Here is a 21456-nt window from a genome sequence, read left to right as displayed (position 1 = left end):
TGCAGATTTTTGAAAAATTCGGCATTAAATTAAAAAACAAAACAACACGACAAACTATTAAAAAATAAAAAAAAATTATTATACACTTACAAAGCGAAACACATATTTATTCCAATATATTCAGCAAGCAAAGTAAAAATTGTAATTTTAGAACTATTTGGAGTTGTAAATGGCAAAGATTAAACTGTAAATAGTTGTGAGTATGTGAGTGTGTGTGCGCGTGTGTGTGAGATGTTTTTTTTATTATTACGTTCTAATCTAATTAATAATAAATACTGATTATTAATTTTAAATTGTAGTTTTTAGCGAAAATTTAAATAAAACAACAAGCAAAAGCCTTATTTAAAAAAAGAAACAATAACTAAGAGAAACAAATCAATTGAAACACTTTAAACTGCAAGCTGCACAAACCCAATATAGTTTTCAATCAATCGATCGATAAGCTAATCCGATATGATAATATTATGCTCTGATACTTTATATCGAGAAGTTGGCAATTGTGGGGAACCAAACAAAAAGCGACTATATAGCATAGTAATCCTTGAAAACGATTTGTCAATTAAAAACAAAATGTAAAGTATGTGGAAAACATAAATCATGAATGGAACTGGGTATATACATATATACATACATACAGACATACATATATATTAAAAAGTAGGGACACAATATTTTTGGTGCCGTATTTTGTACAAATCAAGCAATATTCTCTGAACTTGTTAATAAAAAACACACAAAATAGAGAGAAATAGATCGTATATATTTTTTAGTTCCCATAAGTTCGATACAGACCAGACCAAGCGTTAAATAAATATTTAAATACTTGATATAAGTCAGGAAAATGTCTTAAATATGCCTAAAAAAAAAAAACAAAAAACAAAAAAATGGAAAAACTTTAAGAATTACATTTATATAAGCAACATAGGCAAACAATAAGTATTACTAATGAAATTATTATTATTATACTATTATTGCTATTATTATTATTATTATTATTATTATTATTATTATTGATATGATATAGGTGTTGAGCAGATGGCAACAGTTAGATCGTAAGTACGTAGGGCTACATAGGGAAATCTATAGTGCTAGTAATTAGTGTCAGGAACTAAAGATCGATATGTAGGCTTAACAATGGGTAGGTGTTATATAAGTATATAAATCGAACAATCTAAGCACATGCCTAGTAAATCCAAATATATAAGTATTGTGTAACATACTACAAAAAAGAAAAAAAAAATTATATATATATATATATATATATATATATATATATATATAACACAACTTTTTTGTATGTTAAATAATTATGAACTTGATTTCTAAACACTTCGATTTACGTGTAAAATACGAGAAAAGATAATGCTGTAAAAATATGAAAAATTGAAAACCAACCAACTAGTAAAGCTAAGTTGTATTATAAATATGAAAATATGAAAATATAGAAGAAATTATACATAAATTATTAAAAACAAAAGTCTTTCACTTACCGTCCACAACATTCCATTCGTTGCTATATAAACTAATTCCGTTTTCTGTTTTTTTATATATAGATATATATTTCCTTTTGTTTTCTGTATAAGTACATATATATTCATCTCTTTTTATATATATTTTTTTGTATATATAATTGTTTTTGGGTTTTGTTTTTCGTTATAATACTAGAAAATTTGCGTGTGGAGTGAGCCTTGTTTATAAGAAATTAGAATCTGATATTTTGTTTTCGTGTTTGGTTCTCGTAAAGCGTCTGCACAAAAGCCAGATGAAAGTTCTTTTCGAAAATGTCAAGGCTTATTGCTACTTTGGCCACACTCAGCCTGTACACTCAGAGAAAAATTGCCTGCACTTGTGATATTTATTTTGCAATTATTACAAATTAAGTTTGGCAAGTTTTTAGATTCATTTTATCAATTACGAAATTATTAGTTAAATTATTATTAGAAAAGTAAAAAAGACTTAATCATAAAATATTTAATTTCATAATTTTTATACTTAAATTAAGCATTAAAAAATACTAAATGGAAGTAGAAAATATCTTAAAGTAATTATTTTTTAATGCACAATTAATTCAAGTGAAATTTTAAATATTTAAAAAAAAATTCTCGAAAATCCGTATTTTTTTTACTTAATTTATTTAGTATTTATTTCTCTCTGAGTGTACACTCTGGTATTTTTCTTACAACCAGCTCCATTTGACTTCCAAGTTTAAAGAGTGCAACTTATCTATCATCTGGTTTGTGCATATATCGTATATATATTTATTCCGAAATATCTTTAAGAGGTCTATTTTTTGTTTTTGGTTTATTTTTTGTTTTTTTTTTTTCATTATTTGAGTGGATTATAGCGTTTCTCTATAAGTTACACTTAAATTGTCTAATCGCTGTGTTCTTTGTGGGCTTTACGAACCGAAATGAACTATTTACACTTTGAGAAAAATTTAGTTAACAAATATTATTATTATAGTTTAGATAGAACTGTCAAATATGAGCTTAAGATTTTCTGTATTTCGTTTTTTTTTTTTAAATTTATTTTTATTGCATGATTTTTGTATTTTGAATAAGTTTTGGGGTTTCCTTTCACTTTGTGTGTTTTGTAGCTTTTTGACGAAGACCAAACATTTCTGTCCTTATTTTTTTTATATTTATTAATAATCACACAAAAAATATAGAGCTATATATTTTGTATGGTGTATTCCTTCCATTCTCGTTTAAGGTATTGCGCTCTCTACTCAATATAGATGTCCTCGATGGGATAAGCTGTTTCTATAAACTTCTGATAGAAACGCTGAAAGGCGCGACTAGAGGGGAGAGTATGAAACCACATATGAGTTCTGTATAGATAGATAGCTGTGTGTGTGTGGTTGTGTGAGTGCTTACCCAACTGCCTCGGCCACTGGCCTTGTAGACTCGGAGCCCTTGAAGACGTGACAGGCGAATCGCTGCACTGTCGGATGCTTTGTGATGAAGCCAATGAAGCGATGATCGCGCGGATGAAACGCGCAGAACGAGACATTCTTCAGTGAGTAGAAATAATCGATGCAGGGTTTCTTCTCCTTTTTGTTCTGTTCAAGAATTACACAAGACGTAATGGATATGAAATATTATGTAGGCTTATATCGAGTAAAGCAAACATTCTCTAGTGTTGTATTCAAAAACCTGCATACCAAATGGCATGTCCCTAATTCGTATATCGTTCCAGAGAGAGAGAGAGAGAGGAGAGTCATCCAAATCAGATACTATTTTATGTTCAGTTTTTTCATCATTAGAGTCTACAAAAAAATGTTTCTAGCTTTTATAGTTTTCGAGAAAATCGAGTTAAGACTATATAAAGCAAATTTTAAGTTTACAGACAGAGATCTCTCTTTGGATCATCAGAAAGTAGTTCTGCAACAAATATTCTATCAGCTGTCGGATATATGGATTTAGGGGCCTTCAGTTACTTCCCTATCAAAGGCAAGATATACTTTCCCTTACTCAATTAGCCACATTAGCTAACCTATACATCAACTCAATCCACTCCCAAGTCCAACTTACATTTGGCGCCGAGCGATCGACCATTCGTAGACCCTGATCGGATACCTCCAGTATGCACGTCTGTCCCGTTGGCGAGTTGCCGTACTCGCCCACAATTTTGCGCACTGCCTGGCAGACGACGCCGGTGCCCTTGTGTGCCAGCGTCTCCACGGAGCCCAGATAGCCGAGCAGGTAGCGCTCCTTCTTCACCAGCTGCACCGTCGGATCGAACTCGTTGTAATCGAGATCAACGGCATAGGCCGAGGGAAAGATGCCCTGGCGACCTGTGCGCAAATTCACGCCCTCGCACCACAAGTCCTCGGCCTCCTTTTGCACATAGATGGCATCGCCGATCTCTAGCTCGATCTCATCGTGATGCCGCGGCACAAACTTGTGCAGGCCACGGTGCGTGGCCTCCAGCATCTCCAGCTGGCCAAAGGGTACGCCGCCAAGTGTTGGCGGAAACGGGGATTGCGAGACCGGGGATGTGATCTGTGGCGACATGCTCTTGAAGTCGTTGGGCGAATGGGCGGTGCTGTGGCCGCTGTCTACATCGCCCAAGCTCTGCAAACGCTCCGAATCTGGGCTGGAGTCCTCGTCCAGCAGATAGCCACATTTGAGCGATAGAAACGAGCGCTGAGCGCCACTACCAACTCCAGGTCCGGCACCAACGCCTGTGCCTGCTCCAGCTCCTGCTCCATTGGCAGCTGCCTCGCCCATGCGAAACTCCTCGGCCAGATTGCACGCATTCGAACCACCTAGAATATGCAGAATGGAAGCTGCAACGAGGCCATGAGTAGATTAGCTTCAGCTACGGGGGACAGAGTTCAATCTCTCTAACTAAGGCATGCATGGATATTTACTTTATGCAAAAGGTGCAGTTAACTCTTCGAAAAATATCCCTTTTCGAACCCGATTAAGCAACAGCAAGTTAGGTTTTAAGTCGAGTTCGAAATGAGCCAATCTTTTAACTTCAAATGATTCTAACTTAAGCAAATTCCGTTTCAATTTCGAAAATTTTGGATTATTATAATATTTTTCGAAATTTCTCACATTTCTTATTCTTTGGTATCTCGGGCAGCTTGCGACGACGTCGTGTGGCTGCCGCATTGGGCGTCAACAGCTCCGTGATGGGGCCAACGTTTGTCACAGTCGGAGCTGGGGTCATGCCATTGATGCCAATGAAGCCGCCGATTGCATCCTGATGATTTAAGGGATGATGCCGATGCGAGTTGAACGAATCGTTTGTATCAAGCGAACCGTCAGAGGAGAGCGTGACCTTCAAGCCATCGCCCAGCTCATCGTCCTCCACTTGCCGCTGCAGCTTGCCATCAACCAAGACGTCCTCCTGGTCGGAGCCGTCGCTCTTCGACGAATGCGAATCTTCCAGATCATCGTTGGGTATTAGACTAAGCAAAAGATTTTTTGAGATTACTTGGGTAGTGCGTGATTGATTGATTGAAACTGCATTAGCTAGAAAGTTGTGTAATAATATAAAACTGATTGACTGATTGAGTGATTGCAGAACCAAGCTGCTTGCTTGACTTGATTGTGTTCTTTACCGACTGATTTACTCTATGATTGATTTATTGATTACGTTTGATTGATTGGCTGATTGACACTGACTGCTGACTGTTCAATACAGTTTACTGACTGATTAAACGACTGATTGATTGATAGCTAAGTGATGACTAATTGATCGACTGACAGAACTGACTGAGTGATTGACTGACTGATTCAGTAAGCAAATGAATATTAAACTGGCTACGACAGATTGACTGATTGTATGATTGATTGGTTGTTAGAATGATAGGCAGATATCTTGCCTGAGTAACTATCAACTGCGATAGATTTATTTCAGGCTAATTGACTGTACGGCTTACTAACTGATTGATCAAGAGCGCAAAGCTTAGATCGTATTTTAAACACATTTAAAATAAATCCATTATAAATATCTGATACTTCATACTCAAAAGCTACAACATAAAACTTCGTTGATAGCAAAAGCTATTTCAAGGATCTGTGCAAAATGGTCAAATAATTATAGCTACAACGTTTAGCCTGTGTAAAGTCGAACAGCTGTTAGTAGTCTATATACTATATACTAGATACATATATAAAGTCTAAAGAAAGCTGCGCTCGATGCGTGTAGAAGACTGCAGCTGAAGCACAGCATCCTTGGACTCAGCTGTTGCCCAAAGCCTTCTGCCCGTCCAGGGCTAGTCAACAACGAGTGGGGGCCCCCACTGAGTAGAGTTATTTAGAACACGTGTTCGCCCACTTAGTCAATTGATTTTTCAAGTGGCTTTTTCTTTTTTTGTTTTTGTTACTTACGAGTAAAATGCATGTGTGGTGTTCTTCTTGCCAAATGGGGCGCTGATTGCATGTGGCTCAAAGATGGGCCTGTGGAATTCCTCGAATTCGCTATCGGCCATAGCTCTGTTAAGTGAGCGCAGCTGCCACGCCTACAAGTGGAGGCTAACTAATGTGGCTCAACTTTTCACTAGATGTGTGTATTGATTGGCTTGTCTTCAAGATTTGCAGCTATGCGACATATCCGCAGGCAGCCGAAACACTTTTTCACTTCACAAACTTAAAATAATCAATAATTTCCTTGACGTTGCTTACTGCTTCTCGTACTTCAGCGCAGTTTGACGTCCACTTCGCAGCTAAAGTGTTCCCTGGGACATTTTCGTGCGAAGCCTCAGCTGTCAGGAGCATGCTCCATTGCGCTCATAATTTCCCTCGCGCTCTCTTTTCCCTCACACTCTCTTTCGCTGCAAGCATTTGTAACTTGTTTTTGTTTACAAGCAGTCAAGCCATTCTGGAGCTGCCTTTTGGGGGTTGACGAAGCAAGCGCATGCGCATATCAACTCGATTTTTATTTTATATATGTTTTTCTGGGGGTTGAGCGTTGCGAATTGCAATGCTGAAACAAGCGGATGTCGGTTGGAAGCCCTAGTTCATTTGAACTATGGCGCCAGCTGCTGCGAAATTCGAACTGATGGCAAGTTGTCCAAACAGTAAGAGATTTTCGAAAAGTTAAACTTTTCGAAAATGCATGCATTGGAATTACTGTTAGATAATTGTAGTATTTGTATTGTTATAAGAAAGTATTTATACGAGATTTGCCTTGATTTTAACTCTTTTTGCGCTTAAAATGTTGATAATTCGTGATAAAGTTTGAATTTCGAAAAGTTCGACAAAACTTAGCTTGTTTTTTGAATTCACAAGTTTTCGAACTCCAACTGATTGTAACTCATTTAAAGTAAGCAGTTACGAGCTCCAATTACTCTTATCGTTTGGTATTGAATTTTAGCTGTTTCTAGCTTTTTATGGCCAAAAAGTAAATTGCGTTCGAAATGCACCAATGTCGAACTTCGAACTGTCATAGCTCAATAAAATAAAGTTCGTTTCTCAATAACTTTAGCCGTTTTGATATGTGCGGATTTCTTCTTTCAAATAATATATAATTATACACAACATTACACAAATATAATTCCAAAGCTTATTTCGATTTTAACTCAGAATATTAAAGGCAAATCGGTATATTAAAGGCAAGTATATGAATAATAGAAATTCAAAGAGTAACCTTAGTCTAGTCAGAAATTAAAGCACTCAAGAGTCGGAAATCATTGGCAACGAGAGCTAATTAGATAAGTAGCATTAGCAAATCGAATGTAGCGAAGTGTGAGAAAATGAAAGTGGAATCGATTTCAATTGATTATAGACAGATCTAATGAAGATTGAATAAAGGGTGAAAGTGGCAATGCGTTTACACTTAGCGAAATTACTGTGCTAACTTTGCTGCAACTTTGATTTTGTTAACAATTATTTTGATGTAAGTTTTTAAGCTGTTTTTCTTAAACTGAATAGCAACAAAAGCTTATATAAAAAAGCTGGTTGCTTTGCTTAGCTTTTTGTTGAGTGCATATTCACACATACATACATACATTTACATGCATCTATATACACATATACATGCACACTTTGGTGTCTATTCATTCACAGCTGCCTTGCCTCGCCTGGCCTGCCTTAACTTAATTAGACGAAAATCAACAGAAATCAACACAGAAATCACAAGCGCCATTCATTCACTCATTCATTCACTTATTCATTCATTCATTTAGCATTTGAGAAATGGCCCCAGGGGTGGCTAGATCTTTAAAAGGGTCTTTAAGACGCTACGCCTGCTATAAATCCATCAACTGTTTAGCCACACAGCAGCAACAGCCGCAATCACTTTGAATGTCCGTTTCAAGTGTGGTTAAGCGATGTGAGAGTGGAAGACGCAGGCCGAGGCAGAGCTTGAGTCCGTGTAGTAGCCATTACGTTTATCACTTCAGCTCATTTCGGCCCACACATTGTGTGTGTGCGTGTGTGCGAGTGTGTGAGTGCGTGTGCTACACCCGCATATTTTAATAGCCAAGTAGCTACTGCTCAAGCAGTAGCTGAAGTTGTTTTTGTCGTTGCTAACTGCAGCTCACAGCTCGTTGTTTGCTTTTCTCTAAGCGCAAACAATGGGCCCCCAAAGTGTACCAAAAGCAGAACCGCAAAAGAAATTGCCATTTATCTATTATTGACTCTGCCACTGGGGCACAGCTCAACTCCTTTCCTCTTACTGTCTCTGTCTCTCTCGCTCTCTGTCTATCTGTTTCTTTCTCCCTCTTTTGCTGTGCCCCGCGGTGGCAGCACATTGTCAAAGCAAGCGCATCAAGTGGTTGCCTCGTCATGCCGCATGCCACGTACCGTGAACTGGTCCAAAAGGCCAGAATTTTCTGCGTAATATATTTTGTATTTCTTTTGATATTTGTCAAATCAAAATTTACAAAAAATATATATGTATTCTATAATAATAATAATTTGATAAATACAAATATATTTATTTAATTTAATTTTTATATATTTTTGTTTTCTTTTACGATTTTTTTTAATTTTATATATTTAACTTTTTTTTTTAAATTTTTAATTTTATAAATTTTTGTTGTTTATTTATTTATTTATTACTTAATTTGTTATTTACTTAATTTGTTATGATTCGTTTTTTTGTATTTCATTGTTTTATTCGTATATATTTTTTATTTTTTTTTTATTATTATTTATTTTGTTTACTTATTTATTTATTTTTAATAAGGTCTGTTTTTTATTTAATTATTTTTTGTATACCTTGTCTTTATTTATTATTTTTTTCATTTGTATTTATTTATTTTCTATAAAGTTATTAATTTATATATTTTATTTAATATTATATTTTTATGTAGAGTGCATTATTATTTAATACTTTGTTTTCAAGATGTCGCAATACTCTAATTTTTTCTTAAGTCTAAATATTTTTTCGATGTATTCTAAATTAATTTCTGAACTAGTTTCTCATCAGCCATTTATAGTTATCTATTCTTATTCTCTTCTTATATAGTTCTCTCAACTAAAAACCTCCTAAAAAGAGATTTCAATTAGTTTCTGTCTTTTCCAATTTTTGATTTTTTTCCTATGAGTACACTCCAAGTTAGAAATTTAAATAAATTTTCGCTGCTCTATGGCAATGCCTAAAGATTCCTGCTCCTTTCTATACGAGTTCTCAATTCTCAGTAAATTCACTTCCCAATTTGTTGCCTTTACGGTATTTCATGCCCGCATAATTTAAGCAAACGCATTTGAAAGTCAAGCGCTGACAGCACAAAAGAAAAAACATTAAAAAATGAAAGAAAAGTAAAATTAAATAAAAATAAAAGTTTAACTCGAGCTGAAACTTGTTGCTGCTGCCGCTGATTAGAAAGTGAAATGACGTCATGCGTTATAGCCTGATTTCAGCGTGATTTGGCCAATCAAAACGAGTGACACCCACACCCACACACAAATACACACACACAGATACAGATACACACAGTAGGTGGAGTCTGTGAGGCAGAAAGAAACAAACAAAAAAACTCACTTGTAGCTTTTATATCCTTGAACAAATTTATCTCGCTACGCACACTTGATAAATACAATTGAATATGTATGTGGCTATCTATCTATCCATGTGTATGTGTGTGACTCTGTGTGTGAGTGTGCGCTGGCTATAAAAGGCGCTGGCTGTGTGACAGGATCTGGCAGTTGCCGTTGCGTTTCCATTGCGCATACGACGCGTGTGCTAAGCTTGTGAATAGAAGTGCATTAAAATCCATTGGATTAGGACTGATTACATAAGAAGATATATACAACTGTATAGATATATCGAATATGAGTGCATCGGGCAAAAGTCTTTTGGGCCTTTGGCTATATCGCAGCGGCGAGCAGGAGTGGGCCGTCAAGCAGGGTAGCCCGCTGCACACTCCACTCAAAAAGGACTCCAACTCATCCTCGCCCTCGTCCACGTCGTCGTCCTCATCGCATGCCAGTTTGTCGCGACACGCCTCAGCACCTGGCGACAATTTTCTCTTGTTCTCCAGCAACAAGCAGACTGGCGCCGCGGATGCAGTGCAGCGTTCGCATGTGCCCGGCGAGCGCATCTCCATTTTGTTCACTCTCAAGAATCAAGTGGGAAATTTGGCACGCGCTCTGCAGGTCTTCCAGGAGCTGGGCATCAATGTGCTGCACCTGGAGCTGTCGCCGCTGGAGGTGAGCAGCAATCAGGCGGATGTCTTGGTGGATGTCGAATGCGATCCCCGTCGCTTGGATCAGGTGGTGAAGATGCTCAATCGCGAGGTTGCGTCGGTCAACTATACGTCGGTGAATGCGCACAGCCTGGCCCGGGCACCGTCTCTGTCCGCTTGCTCCAGCTTTGGTGAGTAGCGAATCGCATAGCATTGCAGATTTGCTGATGAGGGAATTTGAGTAGAGTCCAGTTGGGATAACTTTAGGGCACTCTTAATAAAGATATGTAACTATTTATAGAATTCTGTAAGTTAGCTCAGCTTTACGTAGCATAAAAATAGTGGGAAAGGTTCGCCAACGGGGCGTATACTTAATCAAATGTTTAAAATGTTTAAAATTTGTTTCAATTAGTCATCATGGATGGGGCTAGAATATTGATGTGGATATTAGGTAGAAAAAAGTTTAATTTAAATGCCATAAAACTTCTTCAACTCAACAAAATATAAATATAAAACTTTGATACGAAAACTGCATTCTACAACTGCCTCTAACATTGTGAAATCAGAAATCACTTGAGAACTAATACAGCTCAGATTCTATACTGTACCTCTATCATCTTTCTATCTATCTATGACAGCTTGAGAGGACACACAAATGATATTTTATTCTTCAGAAAGCTTTTGACAAACTGATACAGCTCAAACTCTATCTCTGTCTTCTATGGCAACTTGAAAATGCATTTTTCTGGAAATTCATATAGTTGACTATTTTATATACTATATAATATAAATTAGGTACTATATAATAGTCTATAACATAACGGTCTATATCAGGCAGCTGAAGTCATGAGCTTGAACCACAGAATCTGCTGCAGTGACAGCTTCATTAAAACTCTAAAACTGCGTAATTAGAACTGAAACTATATGGAGCCCATGCTTTAGCTAACATACGATAACTCTTAGTGCATCTAAAATTGCCATTCTAAATATGTAACGCCCCAGTTTGATCTCTCAACTTGTGACTCCAACACAGAGACTCCAAAACTGTGTTTCCAAATAGTTTCAATTGTGTGCATAAATTAATTTCTATAGTCTCAAGCTATGACTCTTAGTTTCAAATTCTTAACTCAAGGTTTGTGGAGAATCAAAGTGTAAACATCTTAACTCTTTATCTTAGACCAAGCGTAAACTTGGTTAACTATAAACTGTGTCAAAATAAATTTTTGAGCACAAAAAAATTCTTTATGATGATTTTTGTATTTTTACATTTGAAAATTCTATGTAAATAAAATATGAATGAAATTTTTAAATAATATATACTTACCTTTTAAATAAAAAATCTTCTCTTTATGACATGAACTTATTGTGGCCTAAAGCAAACAACTGTGCTTCAGTCATTAAGTTAATTGAGCTCCAACTTTAGGACTTGCAGCTACAATTAATTTTCATTAGAGAATAATATTTTAATTTTTAATTTATAGTTTATAGAGTCTATTTAATATAGATTCAAAATACCATCTTTATTTAAATGTCTTTAACAGACTTTGGTGACATGGTTTGGTTTCCACGCAAGATATCTGACTTGGATCAGGCGCAGAACGTGCTCATGTATGGCTCCGAGCTGGATGCAGATCATCCTGGCTTCAAGGATCCCATTTACCGCAAGCGTCGCGAACAGTTCTCGGCCATAGCCAATAACTTCAAGCAGTAAGTGAACTTTCTAATTGACTTCACACTTGTCCCACTCCCTCTCTCTCCCTCTCTCAGTGGCAATCCCATTCCACGGGTGCAATATACTCCGGAGGAGGTAAAAACTTGGTAAGTGCAATTTTAATTCAATTTCAATTGTTTTCGGCTTAAGTTTTGCACACTTTGTTGTGCGCGCGTTTGTTAGGGGCACTGTTTTCTTGGAGCTGCATCGCTTGTATCTGCTGCACGCGGTGCCGGAGTACATGGAGAATTGGCCGGAGCTGGTCAAGTTCTGTGGCTATCGGGAGGACAATGTGCCGCAGCTGCAGGATGTGAGCAGCTATCTGAAGCGCAAAACGGGCTTCCAGCTGCGTCCCGTTGCGGGTTATCTCTCGCCGCGCGACTTTCTCTCTGGCCTGGCCTTTCGTGTGTTCCATTGCACGCAGTACATCAGGCACTCCTCCGATCCCTTCTACACACCTGAGCCGTAAGTGTGTGCGAGTGTGTGTGTGTGTGTCTTGCTAATTGTGTTATCAATTTGTAGTGATTGCTGTCACGAACTCTTGGGTCATATGCCCTTGTTGGCCAACTCGAGTTTTGCCCAGTTCTCACAGGAGATTGGCTTGGCTTCGCTGGGCGCTTGCGATGCGGATATTGAGAAGTTAGCCACGGTTAGTTCAACATTGAATGCCTGCTCGATATCCGTTAGATATATGCTCTGTCAATCTCTTTCACAGCTTTACTTTTTCACCGTGGAGTTCGGCCTGTGCAAGCAGTCGGAAGGCAGTTTTAAGGTCTTTGGAGCTGGCCTGCTCAGCTCGGTGGCTGAGCTGCAGCATGCTATAACGGCACACGACAAGATTAAGAAGTTTGATCCGGAAGTAACTTGCAAGGAGGAGTGCATCATTACATCCTATCAGAATGCCTATTACTATACGGATTCCTTTGAGGAGGCCAAGGAGCAAATGCGGTAGGCATACGACTTTTCTTTGGCTATATTTTCTTCCCTTCTTTGTTCAACTTCCTCCTCGTTGTTAGCGCCTTTGCCGAGAGCATTCAGCGTCCCTTTGGCGTACGCTATAATCCTTACACGAGCAGCGTTGAGGTGCTGTCCAATGCACAGAAGATAACCGCAGTGGTCAGCGAGCTCAAAGGTGATCTCAGCATCGTGTGCGCTGCGCTGCGCAAGATCTCGGCCACGGATGAGAATCTCGATGTGGACAGCATAGCAAATATGCTGCACAATAGCCTGAACGTGCGTGCCGCTGGAGCAGGCGGCGGCAATAGTCCAGATGCTACCGAGAACTATATAGCCGAGGGTGATTAGAGAGCGAGAAGAGTGTGATGCGAATCGAGGAGGAAACGTTGTTGGGACCATAAGCTATATATACCAGAAATTAAAGAAGATTAATCTATATATATATATATATAAATCGATATCTAAATGTTTGGCAAATACTAACTTTATTTCAACTTATGCCTAAATATTGCATCTTAGCTCTAAAAACTTAAATAAATTTCACTTCTCTTTGTGTCTTAGTCAAGTTTTAAGTGGCTTTAAGTGGGACTATTGTGGAAATTGAAAGCTATATTTAGCATGCCGAAATCTGATCTAAAGAATAGGCTGAAGAGCGGTCGAATAATCGATTTCCAATATATCTGAATCATATGTTAAGAAAACCTTTTCATAATAGTACTAAATTTCATTTTAGATCATGTATTAAAACATTTTTACATGAAGATAGTTCATAGATTTATCTTAAATAGAACTCAGAAAATGATATTTTTAAATATTTCTGTTTTAGTATATATATTTTCGAGTAACGCTTCAATGACAAAAATTAGTTTCAGCAAATATTAAATGTTCTAATAATAATCCTTATCAAAACTGAACATAGAAGCTCGATTTTAGTTGATTTCACAAATTTTAAAAGAAAAATCTTTTTTCTGTCACTTATTTTAAGGTTTACTTAAAAGCAAAACTAATTTGCAATCATGATCTAAACTTGCAAGCAATTATTACTATGACAGCTATATGATGGAGTAGTCCGATTTGAATAAATTTAAATCAGGAAACTTGAAGCTTACTTAGACTCACAACTGCCAAGTTTGACTCAGAAATTTCGATTAACATAACAGTTGCTCATATAAGATCTAAATTTGCGACCATAAATGACAAGTATATGATCTAGCTAATCGATTCGATCTGTTTTTATATATGTTTCGCTGGCAGCCAAATGCAGCAACTGTAAGAAGTTTTAACAGCTTAGCTGCACGCAGAGTCTAGTTCCGATAGGCTAAAGACTATATATATTCGGCAAGTTGTCTGCCCTAAGGTGTTATACAGTTCGTTAAGTATTCACAATAACCAATTCTAGGGCATACACAGTTAAGCTTAAGAGTTTTTAGGCGCCTCGAACTATTTATAGATCATATCACAGTCGCTGTTTATAAAGAACTTTCGGCTGATATAGCTGGACGTGTATTCGAGCAGCCAGTTGGGTATGGTCCAGACGGTAAAGCTGAGCGCCAGCTTGCGCCACTGTGCCACGATAAGTGGCAAATCGTTCAGCCAGCTGCAGCGATTGCCCATGCGACTGGTCACCTGGCTGGTCACCTTGCTGGTGACCCCACGCACCACGCCACCCGCCAGACCCGTGACGCTGACTTTGCGCCGACGCTTCGACTTGGGCGAATCGCTATCTTCCTTGAGCGCACCACGTCGCGATCCTCGATGCTCCAGCTCGTTCTTCATTTCGACGCGTGGTGCAATTTGTATGCGATCAACTGTATCGCAGATTTCCTCATTGCTAATCAGTATGCCAGCCACGATATACATCAGCTTAAATACTCTATAGATGGATAGAGAGGGATAGTGTGAGTGTGAGTGAGAGTATTAGCATTCGGTTATCTGTGCACATGTTCAATTCCTTTAGTGCTCACCTCACTGTATGGGAAATCATCGCAGCGACGAGTTCAAAAGTTGCAATGCGTCTTGATTTCTATTTTGTTTTGCGTGCACTAAGCGGCGACTTATCAGTCAGGCGATTATATAGCGCTATATATGTGTATATAAATATATTATATATATTTATATATATTATAATTTGTCTTTTTTTTGGTTCTTAGAGGCTGCTTCACACTTTTATAAAATCATAAAGTTGAGTCTTTTGGATTATTGATTATTGTACATAGTATATATACTAATTAATTATGATTAATATGAGTTTATTATTTATACAGTTTTTAATTTATAATTATTATTTTAAATATTTTTTACACTTTAATACAGATAGCATAGTATTTAAAATTATATTTTCTTTATGAATATATAAAAATATAAATACAATTTTTATTCTATTTTTAAATAAATTTTTAAGTTGTTAAAAAGGAACATGTGTATTTAATTATTTATGTGTCACTTAGCTAGTTCCGAATCGAGTTAGATTTATTTTGCTTTAAAATATGTGTTATACATTATATTTTATAATTTATGTCTGAATTTTATTTAATATAAATTATGTTTTTTCGATTTATTGTTCATCAATTCTAAACTCTTATTTTAGTTTTTTAAATGATGTTTCCAAGAATTTTTTTTTTTTCAATTCTAATATCCGTTTATATAGCTATTTTTTTACACTTGTCAAGAATATATATACCGCTCTAGACTGTGGCTAAAACTCAACTGAATCAAAGACAGAAATCGCTTGATTTTTGAGCGCTTCACTCAACCTTAGCTGATAAGCGGTAAAACATGTCTGCGATAAGGTCGATTTTTATGGTTACCAATGGATTTCTTATGCTTAATATACGTTTCTATCTTTAAATATGTATATATAAAAGTGTGCACGTGTATATATATGTATGTATGTATGTGTCTCAATGATTTTCGTGTATCCGCGGATCAGTCGAGGAATCTCTTAGGCTCTCTCTGCTGCGTCTCCCTCTCTCTCTATGTCTTACTCTACATACTTACTGATAACTTCTTATCATTCAGCTTGTATATACATTATTGACGGCGTCTAAATAACTCTGCTTGGAAACTACGTAATGCCCATTTGATTTTGTTTTGTACTTTGGAATCGCTTCGAAAGACGTGCATGAGTTGCTCAGCGCTTCGCGCGAAGGCATTGCTCATAGAATGGAGGGAAATATTGATAAATTTTATGTATTGGAATCTCGCTGATAAGAAGGCATTTGTTTACTAGTCCCAAATATATGTAAACATTTGTCTAGACATGTTTACTCAAGGCCGCGATAGTAACATAACGAACATTTTTTTATGATCTACTGATGCTACAGATATCAAGTGGTATACAAACATTCATATATATACAAAATATATATATATTTTATATAACAGCTGAATCGAATTTGAGTTCGTGTGGAACGCATGCGCTGACTCATTGGTTTGTGCATGTGATAAAGAAAATATAAGCAATGCATTTAGCGTAGACAACAACCTTTGGTACTTGTGGATGGCAAGTGTGTGACGTGCCAGCTAGCGCCATCTATGTATCATTAATGCCAAATATTTGTTATGTTATGCAACAACTGATATGTGCTATAATATACTATACAATAATATAATATTATTGTATACTATAATATACTAAATATATAATAATATAATTTATATAAAAAAGAACAAATTAAGCGCATATTTAGTATTTGTAAATATGCAGAAGCTCTCTCCAGTTTTATTAGCTCTAAGGAGAAATTCGTAGGTAAAATTTGTGTGTTTTACCCCAAGTCTGAGATCATAAACTGTATTGAAAAGCTTTAAGATATGTTTTGAGTCTAAGCAATAAACGCTTTGATGAGTCAGTTAAGTATGGTTACAAATTAAAAATCAATTAATAATAAATATATAAAAGTAAATTTTCCAGATTTCTCAATCAACATTCTTTACACATCCTTAAAACCCAATGAAAAAAGCGCAAAAAACATGTGAAATTTATATACTACGTTTATATTATATATCTATTAAATAAATCTCTACCAGCAGACATTTTTTAAGCTCTAGATAAATATTTAGTCTTCGTCAAATCTGAGAGGTAGAGAAAGATACGATAAGAAAAGCAAATTCTCTTTTAGTTCAGTTTCACTTTCACTTTCCGTTATTTATCTTTCACTTGATTCTATAATTTCATATTATTTAAATTATTTTCGTTATTCTATTCCATAATTTTCTATTTAATTTTCATCATCTTTCAGCTCTTTGTTAATTCCCATTGATTAAACAGTTGCGTCATCTATTCAGTTGCTTAAATAATCCACCCATAATCATCTGCAAAATATGAAAGACAAGTCCTGGCGACTGCTCCTCCATCTGCTCCTCCTTTCAACTGCTCACTGCCTTTCAATGTAACCAAAAATTAAGCAATTAAAGTGTTTATTTAAAGCCAATCAGTTTTGTGTGGCAGGCAAAGAGCATTTAATTTGTTAACCTGATATATTTGCAACATAATTGACTCAAGTTGCCACACGCACACACACGTATCCTTAGGTAGAAATTCTTAAGCCTAAATCAAATAAACACACAGACACACACATTCACACGTGGAGAAAGAGTAAGAGCTACTTTTCACACATAAATTATGTAGCCATCCGGTTGGCTGCCACGCCCACACACACCCACACACACAGCCTTTTCCTTCAACATGTTGACCGGAATTGTCCGGCTGCTGGTCTACGAGGCTTGATGCGTTGTAAAACAAGATTATTTACAAATGCACAAACCACAGAATCTTAAACAAAAAGCCAAAAGGCCACTCAACAAGCAACAACAACAGCAACAACAACCAGCAACAACAACAACAACTACAAGACAACAGAAAAACAATTTTCACACAATTTTCGAGAGCAAAAATTGAGGCAGAGCAAATGAAGGCGAAGGAGCAGCAGCAGGCGGCGAAGGAGGTGGCAAAATAAATGTGAACAAAGCCAGCAGCAGCAGCAGGAGCAACAACAACAGCAAGCCATAAGTAGCACACACACACACCCACACACACACTGAGAGAGAGTCTAGGCAATCAGACAAGTCTGAGTTGTGCTAAAAGGTATTCCCCAAGAATGTCGACGGCAAAGTGCCAGACCAGACAGCAGCTCAAACCCCACACACACATACACACAAACATGCAGAGCTTGCTACACAATACACTTGCCATACACACAATACAGTTAAGTCCAGAGCATTTGACACAGAGTGTGAGGAAGGGAGAGAGAGAGCGAGCGAGCGAGTGAGCGAGCAACCAGAGTGGGGCAGAGCTGAAGAACTTATTGTTCACATCGTCTTGGAGCAGGAAACAGAAGTAGCAGCAAGAGCTGGAGCAGCAGTAGCAGCCGCAGACGACCTTGACACACAATTGCACCACAATTGCCACAAAGCGACAGAGACAGCAGGACAAAGTGGGAGCGAGCTAGGTAGCTAGGAAGAGAAGGAGGCAGCTCCCAAGTGGAAGCTAAGCAAATGCTCAGTCAAGTGTCCATTGGCTTGGCCTTTTGAAAAATGATTCCAACTGCTACAGCTCTTGCCACATGCCACACACACACACACAAGTCAAGCGTGCTGCAAGGCCAATGGTCAGTGGCCAAGCACAGGCTGCTGCAGCTTCTTCTTCTTGGTTAATTGGCTGTGTGTTGGCTTACAAATTTGTTGTCTGCAGCAAAGGAGCAAGCCGAGTCCTTCTCTCTGTGCGTGTGTGTGTGGCACATGCAGATTTGTGCTGTGCGACGTCTTGCCACTTGCTGCATGTTTATTGCAGCAGGCATCAAGGCGCTGCAGTTGCTCGCCTGCTGCACGTATCTCTCCCACTCTCTCTGTGCATCTGTGTGCGGCGTTTATTGCTTGAAGATTTGTTAAGTGTTTCGGCACACACGCAACTAAGGCATAGTCAGGCAGCATGCCACATGTTGCACAAGAGTGCCCAAATTTAAGCTTAAAGCGAGAAACCGCTTAATAAATTGCCAAGTAACCAACAACAGCAAAAAAACTCTACAAATTGGTAAATTGAAAATTGAAATACGAAAATAATGGAAAATGCATAAAAAAAGTGCAAAAGTAAATCGAACGGGAGGCGTGGCAAGGGCAGCAAGGTGTTGCGCCTGAATATGATATATGATAGAAGTAAATGGAGAAGGAGTTCGAGTTGTAGCAGGAGTTGGAGGTGAAGCTGAAGCTGGAGTTAAGAGCTGGAGCAGCTGGTGGCAAGTGAGGACCAGCAGCAGACACAGCGCAGGAAATAATGGCAACCGCTAAGCACTGATGGGTGGTGGCTGCTCTCGCTGTGTCTGTGCAAATATTGAAATGCTCGAGCCACCAAAAACAGCCAAAAATATGTACGTAGGGACAAAGAAAACTAAACAACAACAGCGACGCAGGCAGCGACGCGACGTCAGCAGCGACAACAATAAAGGCTGATGGTCAAGAAGAAGAGGCGGCCGGCGGCTGCTGCTGCTGTCCCTGATTAAACGCGGTGGTGGTTGCTGCCACATGCCACATGCCACGAATGCGTCGCGAGGTGTTGCTCAGCTGAAGGACACACACACACAGACACACACATAAGGCAGGAGACGACGTGTCCAGACAGCAGCCAGAGGCTGAGGTGGAGACAGAGGTAACGGCAAAGGCACCGACCCCAACTACTGCTGCTGCTGCTGCCGCTGTTGCTGCTGCAGTCAAGTGTAGCTGCTTGGTTTGAGTCTCGGGTGCAGCTTCAGCTCCAGACAGAGGACCGAACGGGAACTGGAACTGGAGCTGGTGTTGGAGCTGGAACTGTTAGCTGAAGCTCGACTAGAATTGAGATTGGGTTTAGCATTTGAGCATTTGATTGGGGGTTTGGGTCTTGTAGCAACATTTCCGACGTTTCATACAAAGCAACAGAAAACTGCAGATTGCAAAAAATCAACTAGAAAACTGTCTGCTGCCCGCATATTTGTTGGCCTTAAACACACACACACACACACACACATACATGCATATATTGTATATAAATACTAGCGACTATTGCCCGGCTTTGCGCGGTCTAGAATTGTTGACTTCAATCACATTTCTAAGCAATCGCTAGGCGAAGATTATCCAAATTTACGCATTGTCTATTAAAATGCTTAATCTAGATTAAGTTTACAGTAAGAATTCTTAATATTAGTAATATTGTGGCAAGTAACAAGTTAGCTAGTCAGTCATTAGATCAATCTAGTAATCAGTAAGTCAATCAGTCACTCAGTGATTGATGTACTATTTTCTCAGAGTATCAATCATCGTTTGCTGATTGATTAATTGGCAGTTGGCCATTGACTTCTGACTTTAATCAATCAAACAAGTGATTGACTGTCTGTTAGTCAGTCAATTGACATGATGTAACTGATCATTCAATTACTAATTGTAGTCAGTCAAACAGTCATTAGGTAAATCACGCTATTGATTAGTTAGTTCTAAATTTCTTATTGATTGAGCAAATGATAAGCTCACTTTCAATTGGTCAATCAGTAAATCGTTTGCTCACTCAGTCAATCACTTCTGCAATCAGTCAGTCACAGATTTAGTCCGTCAAACAGAGTAGTTCAATCATCATCAATCTGGCCAGTCAATCGTTTAGTCTTCACAGATATTTTTATATATAAAGATAAATTTTAGTCTCCTGCCGTTTCCAGCTGTTTTTTCTCTCTCAATCATCATCAATCAGGCCAGTCAATCGTTTAGTCTTCACAGATATTTTAATATATAAAGATAGATTTTAGTCTCATGCCGTTTCCAGCTGTTTTTTCTCTCTCCGGCTGGCATCTAACATTTCCGGCTGTTGCCCGCACTGCTCCGCTTTATGTTTCCGCATTTCTCTAATTTATTTCATTTATTTGTTTCAGGTTTGAATTCTCTGTTTTTTCAAGCTTTTGATTTGGCGCGCTTCAAACACTCGCATGCAAATGATGTTGAATGCGATAAGTGTTCGAAGGATCTGTCTAGCTCGCTGCTGTTGCCACCACCAAACACGAGAATATATATTTATATAGATATGCAAACACGCACACACACACACACACACACACCAAACTTTATATATTGGAAGAGAAGAAAAAAATACACTTGAATATTGCAGACAGCATTGAAGACATCTGTGTGGGGGCGGGACGTTGCTGTTGCTTTTGATATATGAACTTGTGGGAAGGATTCGCATTGTCTGCGCTTATTATGACACAGCCAAATAGGAAGGCGTTGGGCCAGATGTGCGTTACCAATATAGCCACACACACATGATTAAAGCTGAAATTTGATTTATTAGGATCGGTTTTATTAGCGTCTGCCAGTGGCCAGGCAATAGCCGCTTGCTAATTGCTTGGGCGAAGGCATTCAAATATCGAAAGATCTATGAGAGAGCAGACGAAAGACGGCTACTTTCATAAAATCTACCTGAATCTATTTGAATATAAAATTTTATATAATAGAAAGTATTTTAGAATATCTATTTAAAACTCTTAGATTTCAGCTTTAAAATTGCATTAGAGATTTTGTTTCTCTGAGCTAAATTAATCACTGAAGTAAGCAGAGAGAATGATTCATATAAATTATATTTGTTTTTGTATATTTATAAATTACTCTATCAAACTTAATCAAGTTTAATACATTGATAAGTTTTCTGTTACGCCTTTAGATATATGCCTAAAAATATTCTTCCAGCTCA

At 37.7% G+C, this 21456-nt stretch overlaps 3 protein-coding genes across 4 annotated transcripts; 1 reads left to right on the top strand and 2 right to left on the bottom strand.

Annotated features, from left to right (window-relative positions):
• Window positions 1–2543: 2543 nt before the first annotated feature.
• LOC111600480 (JNK-interacting protein 1) lies at window positions 2544–6181 on the bottom strand. Of its 2 annotated transcripts, none has more exons than XM_023316592.2 (5): window positions 5847–6181; window positions 4566–4921; window positions 3534–4291; window positions 2877–3061; window positions 2544–2797 (listed from the first exon to the last, which is right to left on the bottom strand). In XM_023316592.2, exons 1-5 carry the CDS (start codon window positions 5945–5947, stop codon window positions 2725–2727), a joined length of 1473 nt encoding a protein of 490 aa, XP_023172360.1. In that variant the 5' UTR covers window positions 5948–6181; the 3' UTR covers window positions 2544–2724. The 2 variants fall into 2 exon arrangements, with proteins under 2 accessions (XP_023172360.1, XP_023172361.1); XM_023316593.2 differs by having other exon boundaries at window positions 2545–2797; window positions 3534–4270.
• Window positions 6182–9560: 3379 nt separating this feature from the next.
• LOC111600458 (tryptophan 5-hydroxylase 1) lies at window positions 9561–13147 on the top strand. The gene is made up of 7 exons (XM_023316559.2): window positions 9561–10278; window positions 11629–11794; window positions 11855–11905; window positions 11982–12263; window positions 12321–12447; window positions 12514–12746; window positions 12815–13147. The coding sequence occupies exons 1-7, from the start codon at window positions 9735–9737 to the stop codon at window positions 13101–13103; spliced, it is 1692 nt and encodes a 563-aa protein (XP_023172327.1). The 5' UTR covers window positions 9561–9734; the 3' UTR covers window positions 13104–13147.
• A 557-nt stretch (window positions 13148–13704) lies between these two features.
• Window positions 13705–14862, bottom strand: LOC111600459. Its single transcript, XM_023316560.2, has 2 exons — window positions 14720–14862; window positions 13705–14628 (listed from the first exon to the last, which is right to left on the bottom strand). The coding sequence occupies exons 1-2, from the start codon at window positions 14737–14739 to the stop codon at window positions 14196–14198; spliced, it is 453 nt and encodes a 150-aa protein (XP_023172328.1). The 5' UTR covers window positions 14740–14862; the 3' UTR covers window positions 13705–14195.
• Between the last annotated feature and the right edge of the window lie 6594 nt (window positions 14863–21456).

The sequence above is a fragment of the Drosophila hydei genome, unplaced genomic scaffold (assembly GCF_003285905.1).
Source record: "Drosophila hydei strain 15085-1641.00,03,60 unplaced genomic scaffold, DhydRS2 tig00000283-arrow-arrow-pilon, whole genome shotgun sequence".
NCBI lineage: Eukaryota > Metazoa > Arthropoda > Insecta > Diptera > Drosophilidae > Drosophila > Drosophila hydei.
This window is presented reverse-complemented; position numbering and strand designations above follow the sequence as displayed.

Excerpts from the sequence above, each read along its gene's own strand:
- LOC111600458 (XM_023316559.2), top strand. The coding sequence starts at position 9,735 with ATGAGTGCATCGGGCAAAAGTCTTTTGGGCCTTTGGCTATATCGCAGC. Across the intron at positions 12,264-12,320 it reads CCCTTCTACACACCTGAGCC|TGATTGCTGTCACGAACTCT; the intron begins GTAAGTGTGTGC and ends ATCAATTTGTAG. Across the intron at positions 12,448-12,513 it reads ATATTGAGAAGTTAGCCACG|CTTTACTTTTTCACCGTGGA; the intron begins GTTAGTTCAACA and ends TCTCTTTCACAG.
- LOC111600480 (XM_023316592.2), bottom strand. The coding sequence starts at position 5,947 with ATGGCCGATAGCGAATTCGAGGAATTCCACAGGCCCATCTTTGAGCCA. Across the intron at positions 3,062-3,533 it reads TCGATCGCTCGGCGCCAAAT|AACAAAAAGGAGAAGAAACC; the intron begins GTAAGTTGGACT and ends ATTCTTGAACAG. Across the intron at positions 2,798-2,876 it reads CCAGTGGCCGAGGCAGTTGG|TCGCGCCTTTCAGCGTTTCT; the intron begins GTAAGCACTCAC and ends TCTCCCCTCTAG.
- LOC111600459 (XM_023316560.2), bottom strand. The coding sequence starts at position 14,739 with ATGATTTCCCATACAGTGAG. Across the intron at positions 14,629-14,719 it reads ATGATTTCCCATACAGTGAG|AGTATTTAAGCTGATGTATA; the intron begins GTGAGCACTAAA and ends ATCCATCTATAG.